At 46.1% G+C, this 18656-nt stretch overlaps 1 protein-coding gene across 1 annotated transcript in view; it reads left to right on the top strand.

Moving 5' to 3' along the window:
- The window catches only part of C6H10orf53 (chromosome 6 C10orf53 homolog), a 115233-nt gene extending 104234 nt beyond the window's left edge, over window positions 1-10999 (top strand). Inside the window, exon 3 of the mRNA XM_069242501.1 lies at window positions 10378-10999. Within this exon, the coding sequence (XP_069098602.1) occupies window positions 10378-10442 (65 nt within the window). The 3' untranslated portion in view covers window positions 10443-10999. The remainder of the gene's footprint in view (window positions 1-10377) is intronic.
- Window positions 11000-18656: the final 7657 nt, after the last annotated feature.

An 18656-nucleotide genomic window follows, 5' to 3' on the forward strand; every position in this document is an offset into this window, starting at 1 on the left:
TGGCGTTGCGAATCACCGCGGTCGAAAACACACCTCCACCAGAAAACAGCACCACATTTGACATATCGAAGACCCCACACCTGACACACATACACACATCAGACACACCTTTACACACCATTATAAAACACCCCCCACACAACCCACAATCCTTTGCAACCAAAACGACATTCACTGACGGTGGGGATCACACAAACTAAAGACACTGCACTTGTACACCATACGCACTATCACACACAACACTCGGCACACACCACGCAGCTGCACCATTGACACAATAAACACATTGTTACAGAACACAAACACCACAAACAACCATTGCACACAACCAAGCACCACCTCACCCCACCAAGCACCATACACACCCTTGCACACTACACACAACCCCCCACACAACACAACCACCATGTCCGGTCAAAAACACCCACGCTTCACAGACGATGAGTTGAGGGTCATGGTTGATGAAGTTGTCAGGGTCGAGCCACAACTGCTTGAAGCACAGGTCCAGCAAACATCCATAGTCAGGAAAATGGAGTTAAGGCAGAGAATCATCAACAGGTTCAACTCACTGGGCAACCATCCACACACAAGGGAGGACATCTGGAAGAAGTGGAACGACCTACGGGGAAGATGTGTTCCATGGCAACTAGGCACCAAATTGCTGTGATGAAGACTGGCGGTGGGCAGCCACCTCTTCCCCCAGAGTTTGCATCGTGGGAGGAGAAGGTCTTGGACATCCTGCACCCTGAGGGCCTGACTGGAATACACAGAGGGCTGGACTCTGGTAAGTAACTAAATTTCCCTTAGCACTAATTTGTCCAGTCCTGCATGCTACCCCACCACCCTATCACTCCCCAAGTCACCCTATCTTCCAATACACCTCCCAAACACTCACCTAATGCCCCTCCCCTGCGTGCCACACCACCACCCAGCCACAATGCCCAGATAGTCCCTGCCCAGTGCACGAATTGCACTGCCAATATCCATCACTACAACTCCCACAATGCACCTGCGCATACACATGAAAAGCTGATATGTCCACATCCCAGTGCAAAACGTGTATGTGCGATTATCACACCTGCAACACCAATGGAATGCTACGACTGAGGGCCTATACATGGCAATGACAGCAGTGCATTTCTCATTCATCAACCCTCAATGGAACATGGTACCCATTTCACTATCCATTACCCACAAACAATATCTGCAGTGCTGCATCTGTAATTGCCATAACTTTGAATCAAGTCACGCCACTGTATGCATCAAACAAACAGACCAACATTCACATCTCCACCACGTGATACTCTCCCACTCCATTCACAGGTACCCCTGCCACTGCCACCATGGAGAGGATGCCAGAGACAGTCATCCCTCCCAGGATGAAGGCCCCATTGAAGACAACGCCTCAGGATGTCTGGACAGTGAGAATTTACCTGCCCCATCTGGTACACCTGGTCAGTCCACCACTCCCAGCCTCACCCTGCCCACATCCAACCCCCCAACCAGTGGCATCAACATCACAGCCAAACCCTCATCCCCAAACCTGTGTACCAAGGACTGGTCAATCAGTAGTGTGCCCCATAGTACAGGGACCTAAGTCGAACCCTCACACCCAAGACAATTAAGATCCTGGTGTAACTGGGAGTGGGCACAGGCACAGGGGGCCGTGGGAGGGCAACTATGGGCCAGGGGATGGGGCCCCCAAGGGACTCGACTGGCCAGGAAACTGTCTCCCACGTCCTGGGAGCATACCAGCAATCCCAGGGCTGGATGGGCCAAATACTCATCATTTTGGAAGAAAACCAGTGGCTGCTGAGGGAATACCACCAGGAGGCCATGCAGCAGTGGCAGACACACAATGCCACCATGGCCTCCATTGCAGGGGTGCTCAAGGAGCTAAATACCATCCTGCATCCCTCCGCCACCCACCAGAAGCCCCTTCCACGCACCAGATACCAACAGAGCCATCAACATCAGCCTCAGTTAGTGGAATGGAGGCCCTGCCAGAGGAACCACAGGCATGCCTCCCTCTGTAGCTGAGGAACCCCCCGCAAATGTGGTCGTCCTTCCAGACGTCCTGCAGGAGCAGATATCAAGACTAAACCCACTGCCAGGAAGTGTCCCTCTGCTGAACATTCTCCCTTGTGTGCCACTGAGACACACTGTTGGCTGTTCAATGTTATGGCTCTATTTTCACATGGCCCTTGGATACTAGACCTGTACTACCTACAGCTAGGCCACCTATTCTGATGATTACTCTAACCATTACCCCACTCATCAACTGTTCAACACATTGTGCACAATAAACACCATAGAACACAGGAACTGCCTGTGTGTCGTTATTGATACATGTATGAATCTACTTTTTTACCAAAATGTAATGTGTGTTTATTCCCCTTCACCAAAATTCTGTTACATGAAAAGCAGAGAGAGGCTTTCCCTGCAGGTGACACAGTACATCAGACATGTTCTAAAATCCAGTTGCAAGGGCGTCACCAGTCCAGCTACAAACCAGAGTAGATCCACAATCCCAACCTGAAAATAGACCAAGACGGGTACTAACATCAGGATAGTAGGCATGGTGGCAGTCACAGTGCATATGCAGTACAATGTTGTCATGCCAAGTGTTGATTGGCAACAACACAGTGGAAAAAATAGAAGACAGTGCCACATCCACATTCTCAGGAATCCCATGAATATTATGCAGTAGCTCACATCTGACATGGGGTAAAAACTACACTTTACTACTGTTAGGAAAGGCCAGTGTCCATGAATGCCACAGCCAATATTTAGGATAGGGAGTCATACACACTACACAATCTATAGTTGGAAAAACATCTGCACAGGAGATTGCAGGACAAATGACACACGACATGCCTGAACATACGAAATGTCAACCTAGCAAACTGCATTGCCAACACATGTCAGAGAGATGACATCAGGAACACAGCTCCTGATAGGCAATCTGTGTCCCACCACAAGTCACACTGAGGAATAGGTGCACTGAGCATCTCCACTGATGTACCTGACCAGGAGGAGCACTGTCAGAAGGCAATTTGGAAATAAAAGACCTGACAATACACACAACATACCTGTATATTACTGGAAGTAAAGATTGATCAGCTCAGTCCTATAATCAGCTGTACCTTCCTCATCAACCTCGTTATCACTTTGCATGTCACCATCATCAGCCACTGGTCCAGCTGCCTCCTCCTCTTCAGCCAGTAATGGAATCTGATGTCTCAGGGCTAGATTGTGTAGCATGCAGTAGGCAACTTTGATCTGGCATACCTTTTGTGGAGTGTAGAGGAGGGCACCTCCAGAGATGTGGAGGCACCTGAATCTGGCATTCAGTTGGCCAAATGTTCTTTCATTAACACGCCTCGTCCTGCCGTGGGGCTCATTGAAATAATGTTCCCCATCCGTGGTAGGGTACCTCACTGGTGCCAGCAGCCAGGGAAGTTTAGGATAGGCAGAGTCACCTGTGCGCTCAAAGGTAGGACCTGTCACAATACCGGTAGAGACACAGGGCAGAATGAGATGACAATTGACATTACAGAGACACACATCCTAATGCATACATACCAATGAGCCAAGCCCTCTCTTTCTGTAGTTGTGCCATCATGTGTGGGACATTGCTGTTCCTCAGATTGGTCTGGATGATCTGTCTCTCCTCCAGGGTAGCAAGGTCTGCTAGGAGATAGTACCCTGGTACATATCTCATTCTTCCCATTACAGGATTATCTAGGATAAAGAGGAGAGAATGTATAATTTTATGAGCACTCTACACATACTAGCTGACACTATCCTAGTTGCACACAACAGTCACTGTAAACATGCCCCAATAGTTGCCACATACCATATTGGCCATGTAAACAGGCCATGTAAACCATCCTTGCTGCCCTTTGCAGACCCTGACCAACAGCATTTCACACACATAACATGTGTAATGTTTCATGTTAAAGCTGCATATTGCCCCAGCAAGGACCATGTATGTACTAATGCCAGTGCCCTATATGGTAACATCTCCTATGAGGCACAGAGTCGCTGGACAAGCACTGGGATTGGCATCCGCCCATCAAACACCACTGTGGCATGAATGGCACATGTATGGGCCCAGCCATGATGGCACAGTAACAGACCCGCATACATTTACCTCATCCACCACATGCGCACTCACCACAACCACAGACACACCCCACATGCAGCACATGTACTATACCTGCAGAGACCACCTTAACAGACAGTCACCCATCCAGCATGGCGTCTCCCAGAACCTCCTTCCAAGACACCTAAACACCCGCACTCACTCACCCAACAAACACACAGCACACACATTCAATCCACATACGCACCTGCACCCAATACACTGACAAGAACACATCTTACAGCTACTCCCTCTCCCTCCACTCCCAAATGCTTTACCCAAGACTGCCCTTGTGACCCTAAAAAACGTTTCCTTTATGAGTTTTCCCTGCTCCCTACCCTTCCCCCACACAATGGTTCCCCAAAGTGCACTGTGTCCCTCCCCAAGTCCAGCCGTTCCACCTCCCCTTCCTCCCCTGTCAGCCCTGATGTTGACCATGCCCCTCCCCCTGCTAAGAGGTCGCCCCCACCCCTGGTCCCCCTCCCAAGGCAAAAGCTAAGCACCCTCCTACTAAACCCAAACCCAAAGCCCCGCCCCTAAACCCAAGGAGCCTCCACCCAAACCCAAGGACCCTCCTCCCAAGCCCAGACCCACACCACCACCACCCAAACATCCCTGAGGTGCCTGCCTACCCCCTTGAGGCCCCTACACTGTGGAGGTCACTTTGCAGTCAGGAGTCAAGTTGGGGGACTGTGTTGTGCCATATGTGCCATGGGCACAATTGACTATGGACTGGCCAATGGCCTAATTTTGTATATAGTTTATTTTCAATTCTGCACTTATTATATTACATCTGGACCAACCTGCTGTTGGTATCGTTGGTGACAAACTGCCAGCTGTTGTGCCTGGGCTGCATGTGTGTGTGTGTGGGCCTGCCATTGGCCCTGTGGCTATTGGTGTGTTTTTTATGTGTGTGATATAATTGTGTAGCTCCATGCATGTGTGTTGCTGAGTTGTGCATTGTACGTTATGTGATGTGTTGTGGGGGTGTTGTTTGCCATTGTGTGGTTGTTGTGTGTGTGTCCGTGTGTGTGTGGTGATGGCTATGTCAGATGGGTTGGATGTGGTGTGGATGTGGTGTGACATTTGGTACGTTGCATGGGTGTGTGATGTTGATTGGTTGTGACTAGTCTTTGCATGCTGTTGTCAGTACGTAATGTCATGTGTCAGTGTGCAGTTCTATGGGGTGACAACACATTTGTGTAGTAGTTGTGATTGTGATATTGTGTGAATCGGTGGTGTTATGTACATGTGTGCCTGTGGCAGTGATGTGTGTCCGAGGTGGGGTGTGTATCGCACATATGTGTTCGCCGTGGTGTGTGTATTGTTCGTGTGCGTGTGTTTGTTTTGTGTGTGTGTCTTGGTTTGGGTGTGTGTTTTTGTGTGTATATGGCAGTCACTAGACATCCCTAATGTATGTGTTGGGTGTGCGTGTGTTCTAATATCCTTCCCTGCAGTGTGTGCTGGGTGGGTGTACTTACAGTTGTTGTCGTCTTCACCGTGACTGGTTCTGGAGACGCAGGGCGATTAGGAGCAGTGGGAAGACTTCAAGTTCTGCTTCCATGGCAGTTTTGAACGTGTCTGTGTTCCTAAAGGTGAGTGTCTTCTTTTCTTGAGTTCGGTTCAGCCAGGGTTTTGGTGGCGGTGTGACCGCCCCGGAAATCCTGCCAGTGTGCAACCTCGTAATGTGCTCAGCAGGAACATGGTTCCCAGAGGCTTGGAAATGCCTACTGCCGTCCACAGCAGCCCCTCAACTCTGGCGGTACTGGTGGTGGTGCGACCGCCACTGTCCCCATGGTGGTATTCGGACTGCCAGACTCATAATGAGAGCCTCTGTCTTCAAGGGAGCTTGGCGTTTACTTTTCTTTATCTGACTTCAAAGTGAGAGAATTTGTTACAATCCTGATGAGTACCCATGTGAGAGGAAAAGGTATGTTATTTTTTGTAGCACGCAGCAAAAATGAACTGTGTTTATGTCTTAGAATATATAAAGATTGGGAAATTACAATTGATGCTAATTTTTTGTAATTCTGAAGTGTGGTGGAAATAAATATTTGAATATGATCAAAACATATCAATACACTAGGTGATGACATCCACACATTATTATATGTGCACAGTTAAACTGTAATGGTAATTTCAGTTGAAAATGTGTTGTCTGTAATGCAGTGCGCTACCACACAATATATACTCCACACTACGCCACTCCACTTCACACCACTCTACTCTACAACATTCTACTCCACTCTATGCTCCTCAACTCTACACCACACCACTCAATTCTACAACATTCCACTCTCTAGCATACCACTCCACTCCCCTCCACTCTAAGACACTCTGGGCCTCATTATGAGTGTAACGCCACTACACCGCCATTGTGGGCTAAACCCTGCCAGCCCTATTTTGAGTTTCCTGCTGGGCCGTCGGGCGGAAACAGTGTTTCCACCCGCCGGCCCAGCGGGAACAGGGCCGTAACATTGCAGCCACCTCATAATCGAACTGGCGGCAAATGGCGGTGCTGCACCCGTCGTGCATTCCGCTGCCCGTAATTCGGGCAGTGGACTGCGCAATGGGGCTGTGCATGGGGGCCCCTGACACCCTCATTCCCCCAGCCTTTCCATGGTAGTATAAACCGCCATGGAAAGGCTGGTTGATGGGGACTCGTAATCCCCAGGGCATGCTGCCCTGGCGGATTGCAACTGTCGGGACTGCAAGGCTGCAGGCTGGCGGCAGCCGGGTAGTGTCGGTGGTCGGACTGTGGTGGCTCTGCCTTGGTCATAATGTGGTGGTCAGACAGCCACGACCGCAGCGGTCAGACTGCCACTGTGAGCGTGGCAGTCTGAAGACCACCAGACTCATAATGAGGCCCTCTGTGACTCGCCACTCCACTCCATGCCACTGACTTCATGACACATTCCTCTCCACTATATGCCATTCTGGCCCGACCTTCCACTCTTCTCCCCTTCACTCCACACCACTTATCCCAATCCACCCCACTCTGCTCCAGGCTACCCAATCTATCCCACTCCACTCCAGTCAACTCCAATCCACTTCATTCCAATCTACCCCAGTCTATACCACTCCACTACAACCTACTCAGTCTGCTCCTCTCGACTCCAATCTACCCCACTCCACTCCACTCCAATCTACCCCATGCCAATATACCCAACTCCACTCTACTCCACTCCAATCTACCTCCACGCCATCCCAATCTATCCCACTCCACCTAATCTGCTACATTCTACCTTATTTACCCCACTCTACCCAATCCACCCCACTCCACTCTACTCAATCTACCCCATTCCACTCTAATCTACAACAATCTACCCCACTCCATTCCAGTCTACTCCACTCCAATCCAATCTCCAATCTATCCTACTCCACTCCTCTCTACCTCACTCCAATCTATCTCAGTCTAACCCACTCCTATCTACTCCACTGCACTCCAATGTACCCCAATCCACTCTTCTTCAATCTACCCTACTCTACTATACCATAATCTACCCCATTTCACCTAATCTACCCCACTCTAGTCCATTCCAGTCCATCCAGTTTACCCCTCTCTACTCCACTCTGCCCCAATCTACCATACTCTACCCCAGACTACCCCACTCCAGTCTACCACACTGTACCTCAATCTACCCCTCTCCATTTCACTCTAATCTGCCCCACTCCACTCAAATCTACCCCACCCCAGGGTATCCCTGTCTACCCCACTTCAGTCTAATCCATCTACCCCACTCTACCCCACCCTACCCCAACCAACCCCAACCCACCCCACTCCACCTGTTCTACCTCACTCCCATCTACCCCTCTCTACTCCAAACTACCCCACTCTAAACTACCCAACTCCAAACGATCGCACTCCAATCTACCCCACTCCACTCTGATCTACCCCACTCCACTCCAATCTACCTATTATAGTCCACCCAATCTGCCCCACTACACCTCAATTTAGCCCACTTCTTTCCAATCTACCAAACTCTAATTCACCTAATCTACCCTACTCCAATCTAGCCCACTTCACCCCACTGTAATCTATCCCACTCCACTTTACCACAATGTACTCCAATGCAACAAACTCCAATATACCCACTCCAATCTACCACACTTCACTCCACTCCAATCAGCCCCACTCCAGCCAACTCCACTCTACATCAGTCTACCATACTCCCCCACTCCATTGTACCCCAATCTGCCCCACACCCCACTCCAATCTACCCCACTGCAATCTGCCCCACTCTGCTTCATTACAGTCTCTTCCAATTTCCCCACTCCAGTCTACCTCACCATTCCCAATCTACCCACTGCAATCTACCCCATTCTACCTTACTCTGCCCCACTCTACTCTACCCCAATCTACCACACTCCATTCTACCCCAATTTATCGCATTCTACTGCCATCTACCCCATTCCACCCCACGCCGCTTCACCCTACTCCAGTGTACCCCATTCCATTCTACTCCAATCTACTCAACTCCACGTCACTAACTCTTAGCCATGCTGAACAGTAGCCACACTGGTGTACTACATGGCTAAAACACATTGCCAATAGCTCTTGCATAGGCATAACATATTGGCTTTTCCAGTGCTTGTTTTTCTTTTTCCAGTAAGGTGGTAGGTTTCATGTGTGGAACTTATGCTCAGTTTGTGTACATGGATCACACACTTATACGTGTAAATTGCTCTTCGGTTTACTTTTATGAATTATGCATATTTTATGCCTAAACATTTTGGCCCATATTTATACTTTTATAGCGCTGCACTTGCGCCACTTTTTGACGCAAATGTGGCGCTAAAAAAGTATAAATATGGGCCTTTATGTCTTGTTTCTGATGTCAGTCTGTTTTCTGCCCGTAAAGGACTTAGGGACATATTGAAGAGCCCCCTAGTACCTCCTTGCACCACATTTGTTTCATTTTTTTTTACGCAAATGTAGCCCAAGGCCCGAAACACTGTGCCATATTTACAAAGTGGCGCAATGCATGCATTTTGCCACTTTGTAACCCCTTGCGCCACATTATGCCTGCGCCAGGCAAAATGTATGCATGGGGGCATTCCTGTGCTAATGGGGCTGTAAACATGGCGCCAAGGAATCTATGAGATTCCTTTGCACCATTTTTATTAGCACTGTTTAACGCATGCTAACTGCAGGCATTAACCAGAGGCTCCCATTGAATACAATGGGCCTCTGGGTGCTTTGCAAGATTAGTGTCATCATTTTTTAGATTAACCCTGCAAATCGTTGGACTAGTGTAAAACAATGATGACCCTAGACACCCTAACTATCATCATGGTGCGTGTATCTTAAATATGGCACTACCATGGTGGTATTAGGGGGGCACTAAGGGGCGAAGAAAAGTGCAGCGCCAATTTTAAAAACTCTGCCCCCATGTTTATTGGCCTAGTGAGTCAAGGTTTCACAAACTAAGGTTGCCACTTCTTGCTCATACATTTGTGTGCCTCTGCAGCCAAGACAACTTACAGTGTTGGTTCTGTCATCAATTATTGATTTGCTAAAGTCAATAGGGGAGGGCCAAAATTTACATCTAGAATTTATGAGATCATGGTGCGTGTATTTTAAATATGGCGCTACCATGGTGGTGTTAGTGGGGCACTAAGGGGCACAAGAAAAGTGCACCACCACTTTTCAAAACTATGCCCCCATGTTTATTGGCCTAGTGAGTCAAGGTTTCACAAACTAAGTTTGCCGCCTCTTGTTCATACATTTGTGCGCCTCTGTAGCCAAGACAACTTACAGTGTTGGTTCTGTCATCTATTATTGATTTGCTAAAGTCAATTGGGGAGGGCCAAAATTTACATCTACAATTTATGAGACCCATAGTATCCATGGTGGAAGCATGACTGGACGCCTTCTGCTTATTAAATTTACTGTATATTTCAAATGAGCTAAGCCATATCCGCATCTACACACCACCCTCCACCCCCCAACAACATACTCACTAACAGACACAAGCGCACACACAGAGCTAGCTGAAAGCCATCTTTTCTGAATTTGGATTTAATTGCATCCAGTTTATGCCTCGAAGATACAATGAATTTCTTGCCAGAAAAAATCCCAGAGGTATTGCAGCCATGTTTTTTCAACCTTTAAAATACTTTCTTAGATCAACCTACGAGGTATTCCGTGAAGCTTTGTCCCCTCTGGTATACATTAAGCTACGGGTGAGTTGCTGCAGAGGTTTTTAATTAGTGCTCTTTTTTCCTAGGGGGCGATGGCCAACTGGATCCATTGTGTGAAGAAGCAAGACAAGCTGTGCTGAATGCCTATTGATAAAAATAAAACCTGTTCATCTCGCTGTACGCTGACCAGACGTTCTCCCACCTTCTGATGAATTTTTAGCAACAAATGACAGTGGCAGATGTCAGGCATCTGTTCCGTCTTAAGAGAAGATCTAGATTAAAACAGCATTAGCTAAGTGTGTCCTCATTTTAACGTGAACAAATGGATCAGATAGATCCATCATTATGGGCATTTCTTCCGCAAAAGACCATCTGATTGATTAAATCACCGAACATCACCACCGCTCCTGAAGGAGTGCATACAATGCAATCTTGCAGTGCCTACATGATTGTTCTTCTGCCAATTAATCCAAATACTGTTAGAAATTGATTGCTCTTCATGGTCTGTGAATAATAAATCACATTTTGTAGGTGCCAGAATTCTAAAGTTATTACTATACCTATTCACGTCCACAAGAGAATAATTGCTGCAAAATAATTGAGTCTGGCTATCCTTTTTGTATTGTGTGGAAAGCAAATGTTATTTGTCTAGAAAGCGAATGTGTGTCTGAATACAATAGTTATATTTCAGCATGAGTCATCAAGTGAGAGCTTGCATGTCAGATCACGTTTATCAACATCAAGTATGCACTCAGGGTGTGTCTGATTACATATTTCTTTAAGGAGCACAGTTAAAGAGTGTTTTATTTGGGTTATAGATCACAGCCGGTCTTCGGTGTGTGTTTATTTTCTAATCTTGAAATTAATCTGCAGTTGTACAAATGTATTTAATATGATATATATATATATATATATATATATATATATATATATATATATATATATATATGTGTGTTGGAGACCTGCCCATGAAAAAATAGATTAATGTGTTGAGAAGGAAGTTACTCTTGAAATATGTGGAGAGGGAGGGTTACATCTTAAAGTGAGTGACATTTATTTTTCCATTGAACGGAATTTTAAGCATAAACCATGCCTTTTGGCTCTACAATTGAACAATTTATTAAAGTACAAAACCCAACACAACCTAATAATTACAATTTTAAATCATATTGTTGGCCTAGCTTTCCTAAAAGATCCAGCGACTCTGTTGTGTTGTCACTGAGTAATATTTCAGTCCATGAAATAATATCATTTTACACTGAAGTTAAACATTATTCAAACAGAACATTTTTTTCAGAATGTCTGCTCTGAAAAAACTCTGTGAACTGCAATCTTAGGTGTTTCCACAGGCGCTCAGGCAACATGGAGTGACACAAAACTTCACTAATCACCTCAAAAAGCAGCAGACAGTTAACATTTTGGGCCAGATTTAAGAAAAGTGGCGCTACATTACATGTAGCGCCACTTTTCTTGCGGCCCCTTGTGCCACCCTACTGCCACCATTTGTGCGCCATATTTAAAATGCCCTGCACACCATGGCACGGGATAGGGGGGCAATAGCGTCAGAATTTCTGAGGCTATTGATATACTGTTCAGGGTTAGCCCCATAATTTTGGCGCTAACCCTGAACAGTACATAGTTGCCCACTGAATAAAGTGGCATGCCCCCTTTTAATGCCTACTCAATGTCGAAACAAATGAGGCAAAGAAATCTCATATATTTCTTTGCGCCATTTTTGCACCCCCCTGAATGGGGGAACACGCCCCCTTCCACACATTATGCCTGGGAGAGACATAATATGGCGTGAGGGTTACAAAGTGGCGTAATGCGTGCATTCCGCCACTTTGTAAATATGGCACCGTTTTTTGGTCCATCTAATGCCACATTAGTGTAAAGAAATGACGTTAATGTGTCGTTAGACGTGCTAGGCCCTCTTAAATCTGGGCCTTTATGTCTAAAATTATTTTGAGCTGAAAGGTGGCCCTTGCTGTGCGCCCGAATCCCTTTGTGCCACCCACTGTGCTAAAGTATGGAAGGGGTCTTGGCTGGGGCAGCCAAGCAGAAAAACCTTAGGATTTTCTGCAAAAACAGATTTATTAAAGTAGCATGATCTGCTTTGACCCAAATCCTATAGCCAAATAAAAGCAGGCTCAAGCAAGACGTCAAGAGCTATATCTCCTGATACACCTAAATGCAACATGCATGCTTTGACATACATGTCTGACCCCTGTACTGGCCCACTTAGAAATTAGTACTGGAGAGTGGACCTCCAGAACAAATCGTAGACAGCAGTGTCTTTTGTGCTACAGAGCAAGACTGTGCATGACACCAACCAGCCAGACTTAGCGCAAGTGCTTGATAATTTCATGGTGAGGCAATTCTTACTATTGTCTCCCATTCATGTATTGCAACACTGTAATTTTGTCATTTTTCACACAGCCTGAAGGACAGTAAATCTGGGCCTGTGTGCCTGCTTATCCCATGTAGTTTCCTTACCTGGGAACCATGCATATGGCTAGACAGTGGGGACCCGTGCGTTTCATGAAGGATGACCTAGTCTGTATTTTCAGGCTGACGATTTCCAGTTGTCAGCATGTGGTTGGTTGGAGTTCACTTTGGACGAAACTGAGCTTACTGAAGCAGAAGTATGAGACAGAACGTTGACAAACTTTATGAGTGAGGGGCGGATGTTGGAAACAGTTCATGTCTGCTTTGAGCAACTTAAGTTGCTGAAAGAAATGCAAACTGAGGTCTTGCTCGGTTCGACCGTGCTCAGGCTTTACTACCAGGGTGGTTTTGCCAAACTCAGTGGGTTCCCATACAGACAAACACATTAAGAAGTGGACAAGTGTAGGCATAGAGACAGAAAGAGATTGATGCTTGGCTGGAGAATTAAAAACATTGACCAACTTGGTAGTGGACCCATAGGACAATGTGTCATGTATGGTGCTCTAATGAATACCATATTCAATACATGGGAAGCCGCAGACACCAATCCCATGGCACATGCAGTAACATGGTTATTATTTACAATTGGAGGGGGTCTGAAGCGGGCAACTCGGTTTTTTAGAGCTCTCCAGTCCATGGCCAAATGGAACACTGCCAGCATCAGAACACAATGGGAGACCAACTGGTTGGGGGCGTTTGCGAACTAAATGAAAGGGACTGGGAGAAAGACATAGAATGTGCCACACAGTTTCTAGAAAAGCCCATTTTAAATGTATTCACTTGAACTACTTATAGAGAACGAACTTGACTTCCAGGAGAATCAATATGACGTACAGGACTAACAAAACCTGTTGCCCCACGTGCACATTCATAGGTGCAGGGTTACATCACATGGTCTGCGAATGCCCCATTAGAGGCCAATTTTACACGATGGTTAACGACCGACTAGCAGTAACATTGTGGAGAACAGATTTTTGCACACTAAACAATGCCTCCTGAGATTTATGGACGTGGCCGTATTGCTGTTAAATAATTCCATCGGTATGTCGTGGAAATCTCAGTGCTCCTGCCATGGGCTGATGGTCATAGGCAGTACAGCAAAAAGGGAATTGGTCAAATACCTAAAACTATGGAACGTGGAGCTGTTGCGATGTAAATCTAATTGCCAGACACCAGGGGGAGCTGTGGAAACTACTGGTTGAGTTTATACACTTTCTGTAAATGTAATACTATAGAATATTGCATAACACCATGGTTCAGAGACAAAACACACTGGTTAGAAGAAGGTGGTACATGTACCTAATAGAAGACCTCCTGGTAGGGGTTGATCAGGCAAACTGGCAAGAACTCTGACCCCCTAACTTCCGCTTTCCTGGCCACATATTTGGGATGAGGGGCTGACCTGACATACTCCACAGAAGGGATAGATTCACATATAAATCTGCTGTAGCAATGATACCAGTCCCACGCTCATTTTTCTTTTTGATGTTGAATAGTAAAAACTTTATCATGCTTGATCACATTGTTAGCAGATAATCACATACAGTAACGGAAATGTTTATTGACGACCCTTATCCATGCATATATTCTTTCAACGCTTACATACTTGGAAATGTCCCGAAGTAATGGAACTCGCAAGATCAAAGTGTAACTCAATGAAGGTGTTTTAAAAAATAAAGTCCAACAACACACGTCCGGTAACATTTGAATACTTCTAGTTGATTGTAATGAACAGAAATGTTTGCTATCACCGTGAGACTGTGGGGCCCGTATTTATACTTTTTGACGCTAAACTGCGCTAACGCAGTTTAGCGTAAAAAAGTTTAGCGCCGGCTAACGCCATTCTGAAGTGCCATGCGGGCGCCGTATTTATTGAATGGCGTTAGCCGGCGCTAGCAGACCGGCGCTGCCTGGTGTGCGTGGAAAAAACCCACGTACACCAGGCAGCGCCGGCGTTGGGGAAAATGGCGTTAGGGCGTCTTAAAAATGGTGCAAGTCAGGTTGATGCTAAAAAATCGCCTCCACCCGATTTGCGCCATTTTTAACGACGCCCAGACGCCATTTACATGACTCCTGTCTTAGTAAAGACAGGAGTCATGCCCCCTTGCCCAATGGCCATGCCCAGGGGACTTATGTCCCCTGGGCATGGTCATTGGACATTGAGGCATGTAGGGGGGCACAAATCAGGCCCCCCTATGCCAAAAAAAAATATAAACAAAATAAATAATTATACTTACCTGAACTTACCTGAATGTCCCTGGGATGGGTCCCTCCATCCTTGGGTGTCCTCCTGGGGTGGGCAAGGGTGGCAGGGGGGGTCCCTGGGGGCATGGGAGGGCAGCTGTGGGCTCATTTTGAGCCCACAGGTCCCTTAACGCCTGCCCTGACCCAGGCGTTAAAAAGAGGCGCAAATGCGGGGTTTTTTGCCCCGCCTACTCCCGGGCGTGATTTTTGCCCGGGAGTATAAATACGACGCATTTGTGTCGCAGTCATTTTTTGGGATGGGAACGCCTACCTTGCATCTCATTAACGCAAGGAAGGCGTTCACGCAAAAAAACGACGCTCTTTCCTCATACTTTGGCGCTAGACGCGTCTAACGCCAAAGTATAAATATGGCGTTAGTTTTGCGCCGAATTTGCGTCGAAAAAAACGACGCTAATTCGGCGCAAACGGAGTATAAATATGCCCCTGGGTGCGGCAATAACCGTGCACATTGGAATGTGTCATCTGTGGATTACCTATTAATAGGGTTAATCAGATCGCTTTGTGCAAATAGGCTGTCCAACACAGAGAATTGATGTTTTTCACAGAAGCGACAAGGGGAGGCCACCTTTCTGCTCTCTACTTCCCCAGGGTGTTTGTGTCTGTGATACCTATGGATTCCCACTACAGAGGCAAAATGGATCTACTCTGTTTGTGTGCCAGACAGCAACCAGTCCTTATAATGTATCGCTGGAGCAAGAGAAGCTTGTTTTAATCTGTATCCTCTCTGAGGCAGTTAAAGCTGTCCAGCCCAACTAGTTGGATTTTTATAACATTCAAAGATGCAACTGAACATATTGTTAGTGAGCTGCTGGTCAATTGGCAAGTATTGTTAATAGAAATTGAAGACTCACTCCAGCATGTTGAAAAGCTGCACTGAGAAAGACATGAATAGACCCTACAGCAGTGCTTTTTAAATGTGGAGCTGAGTACTGTTTCTATCCTCGAGGCTAAAATTAAATCTGATGCCCTGCTGAATCTCTGCTTGCCTGCTATGCTGCTGACCTTGCTAGAGTGAAAGACCCATCTAACACAAAACATTCAGAGATGCTGATCCAGAGAACCAAGAAAGTCTCTCCACTCCTTGCCAGAAACCAGTAATTTCAAGCAGTATTTTCCGATTTAACGTAGGTAACCAGTGTTGCTACATCGTATTTGCGTTAATTTCTATTGCTTAGCTCTTTTTGTTTTACAGTGTGTGTATATTTAGGGTAGTATTAAAGTGATGGTCCAGTAACTCAGTAATATCTCAAACCACACATTCCATCTTTATGTCTGGTAAAAAAAAAGGTATACTGTATCCAGTCTTAACTTCAAACCTCATGTTTTGAACTAGGCTTTGTTTGTTCAACTAAGCAGTTTTTCAACAAAAACGTTAGCACAGGCTTGCACCATTTCTGAGCACTAGCCGGGCACCATATTTATGGAATGGTGCAAGCCAGTGTAAAGGATAGACTAGCGTAAAAAATAAAATAAATTCCGTTAGCTGGGTGGGGCTGGCGGTATGGGAGAAGGGGGTTTTGCACCAAAAAATTACATTAGGCAGGTTAGAGTAAAAAGAAAATGACTAACCGGCCTAGCGTCATTTTCTGACGCGAAACCATCCATACGACATGACTCCTGTCTTAGAAAAGACAGGAGTTATGCCCACCACCTCAATGGCCAGCACAGGGGACCAGGGTCCCCTGGGCATGGTCAATGCACCCAGTACCATGTAGGGGGGCCCATTTCAGGATCTCCAAAGGCACATTAAAAAAAAAAAATACTTACCTGTACTTACCTATGCTTACCTGGGATGAGGTCCCCCATCCTCCGCTGTCCCTCTGATGTGGGTGGGGGTGTCCCTGGGGCCTGTGGAGGGCATCTGTGGGCTTATTCCATGGTGTTCCATCATGGAAATAGGCCCACAGGTCCCCTAACACCTGCCCTGAACTAATCATTAAATAATGGTGCAAAGCAAGCTTTGCATTATTATTTGACCCCTCCCCCCTGTGCGTGATTTTAGCAAAAGGGATAAATATGGTACTAAGGCCTTAGAGTCTTTTTTTGCAGGGGGAAGCCTACCTTGCATCTCATTGGCGCAATGTAGGTTTCCACGTCCAAAAAATGACTCTAACTCCATAACTTTGGCTCTAGACAGGTCTAGCGCCAAAGTATAAATATGGAGTTCGTTTTGCATAAAATTTGCATAAACTAAATGACGCAAATTTGGCGCAAAACAAGTATAAGTATGTCTCTTATTACTCAGCTTCTTGGAAAGAAGGAAACAAATGCAATCTCACCTTTGAAATTGCTTGGTAGTACCAGTAACTTCAGAGATCAGAGTACAAGGTTTGGCACACGTTTAATATTTAGGATTGATGATGATCTATTGGTTTGCACTGCGTTGAAATCACCTCAGTTGCTGAGGGGAAGAAGAAATGGCATGAGAAGGAACAAAAGACCGCTGTAAGAAAACAATCTTCTAAGCAGTTCATTAAGAGATGCAATACAATTTTTTCAAGGGGAAAACTGGCATGATCTGGAAGCCTATTGATGACTTAAAAACAAAGGCCAACACCTGTAAAACACCCAAGTGGATGGACTTCAACACACTAATCATCGCAGACCTCTCAAAACTTCTCAGCTCTCTCTGTGTGAACGCATACAAAAACAACTGTTCCATCTATTGCCATAAAGCACTCAGAACTCTGGTAAATATAATCACCACATCCCTTAGTCTAGCCATCATTCCTGACTCTCCTAAGACATGATGGTTCCCAATAGTATTCAAGACCAACCTAAATCCCGATGATCACTTTAACTGTTGCACTACCATTATCATTACATAGATTTTATTGCCTTTACAAGCTTTGCAGCGTGGAAAGCTTGATAATACTTAGGTGAGCTTTATTGGGACTTCTAAACAGCTGGAAACCATACCCACTGAAACAGATGGTTACTCAGAGCAGCAGGCAGATGACACCAAATGGCAGCCATCCCTAGCCCTTTGCTTCTAGCTCGCAAAGTCAAGAGCCCTTTAGACATTACTTCTGTCCCACCTGTACAGTCCCTTTTTCTCTGCTGCACATCATCCCCTGCTAGGGTAACCTGTCCCCGCCCCTGTGTATGGGACTCTCACCTACTGACCTCAAGTTGGCCTGCAGGCTGGCATGATTTCTTGCCACACAGTGTCCTGCCCCAGGACATTCTAGAGCAGGAAACAGTGATTTCAACCAAGCTGGGTACTTTAAACGTCACCTCATCAATGTTGGGCAAAGACAAGAACTTTTGCCCAGCTTCACCAAAGGCTGAGGTTCCAGACATTGTAGTCAAAGTATAAAATAATCACGACCATCACTCTCTTTCAGCAATACCAATATGGAAACAAAAAAAACTTGCACAGGCAAGAACCATGATGGTGCTTAACAGTACCCATCAAATTTCTGACAAGGATGTCTCTGTCTTTTTGTTTTCCTGCAACTCTGCTGCACTTCACTCTATTGAGCATTAAGCTTCACTATCACCCCGAAACCTCTCCACTCTTATGCTGTGTGGTGCTTTGCGTTCTACTTAAGCAACAGATTTTAACACTTTGCTATCTTATCTTATTTATATAGACCAACACTCTCCCAAGGTGTATCGTGGGCTGAAGCAGGAGCTGTATGGACAGAGA

This window comes from Pleurodeles waltl, chromosome 6, assembly GCF_031143425.1.
Source record: "Pleurodeles waltl isolate 20211129_DDA chromosome 6, aPleWal1.hap1.20221129, whole genome shotgun sequence".
Lineage (NCBI taxonomy): Eukaryota > Metazoa > Chordata > Amphibia > Caudata > Salamandridae > Pleurodeles > Pleurodeles waltl.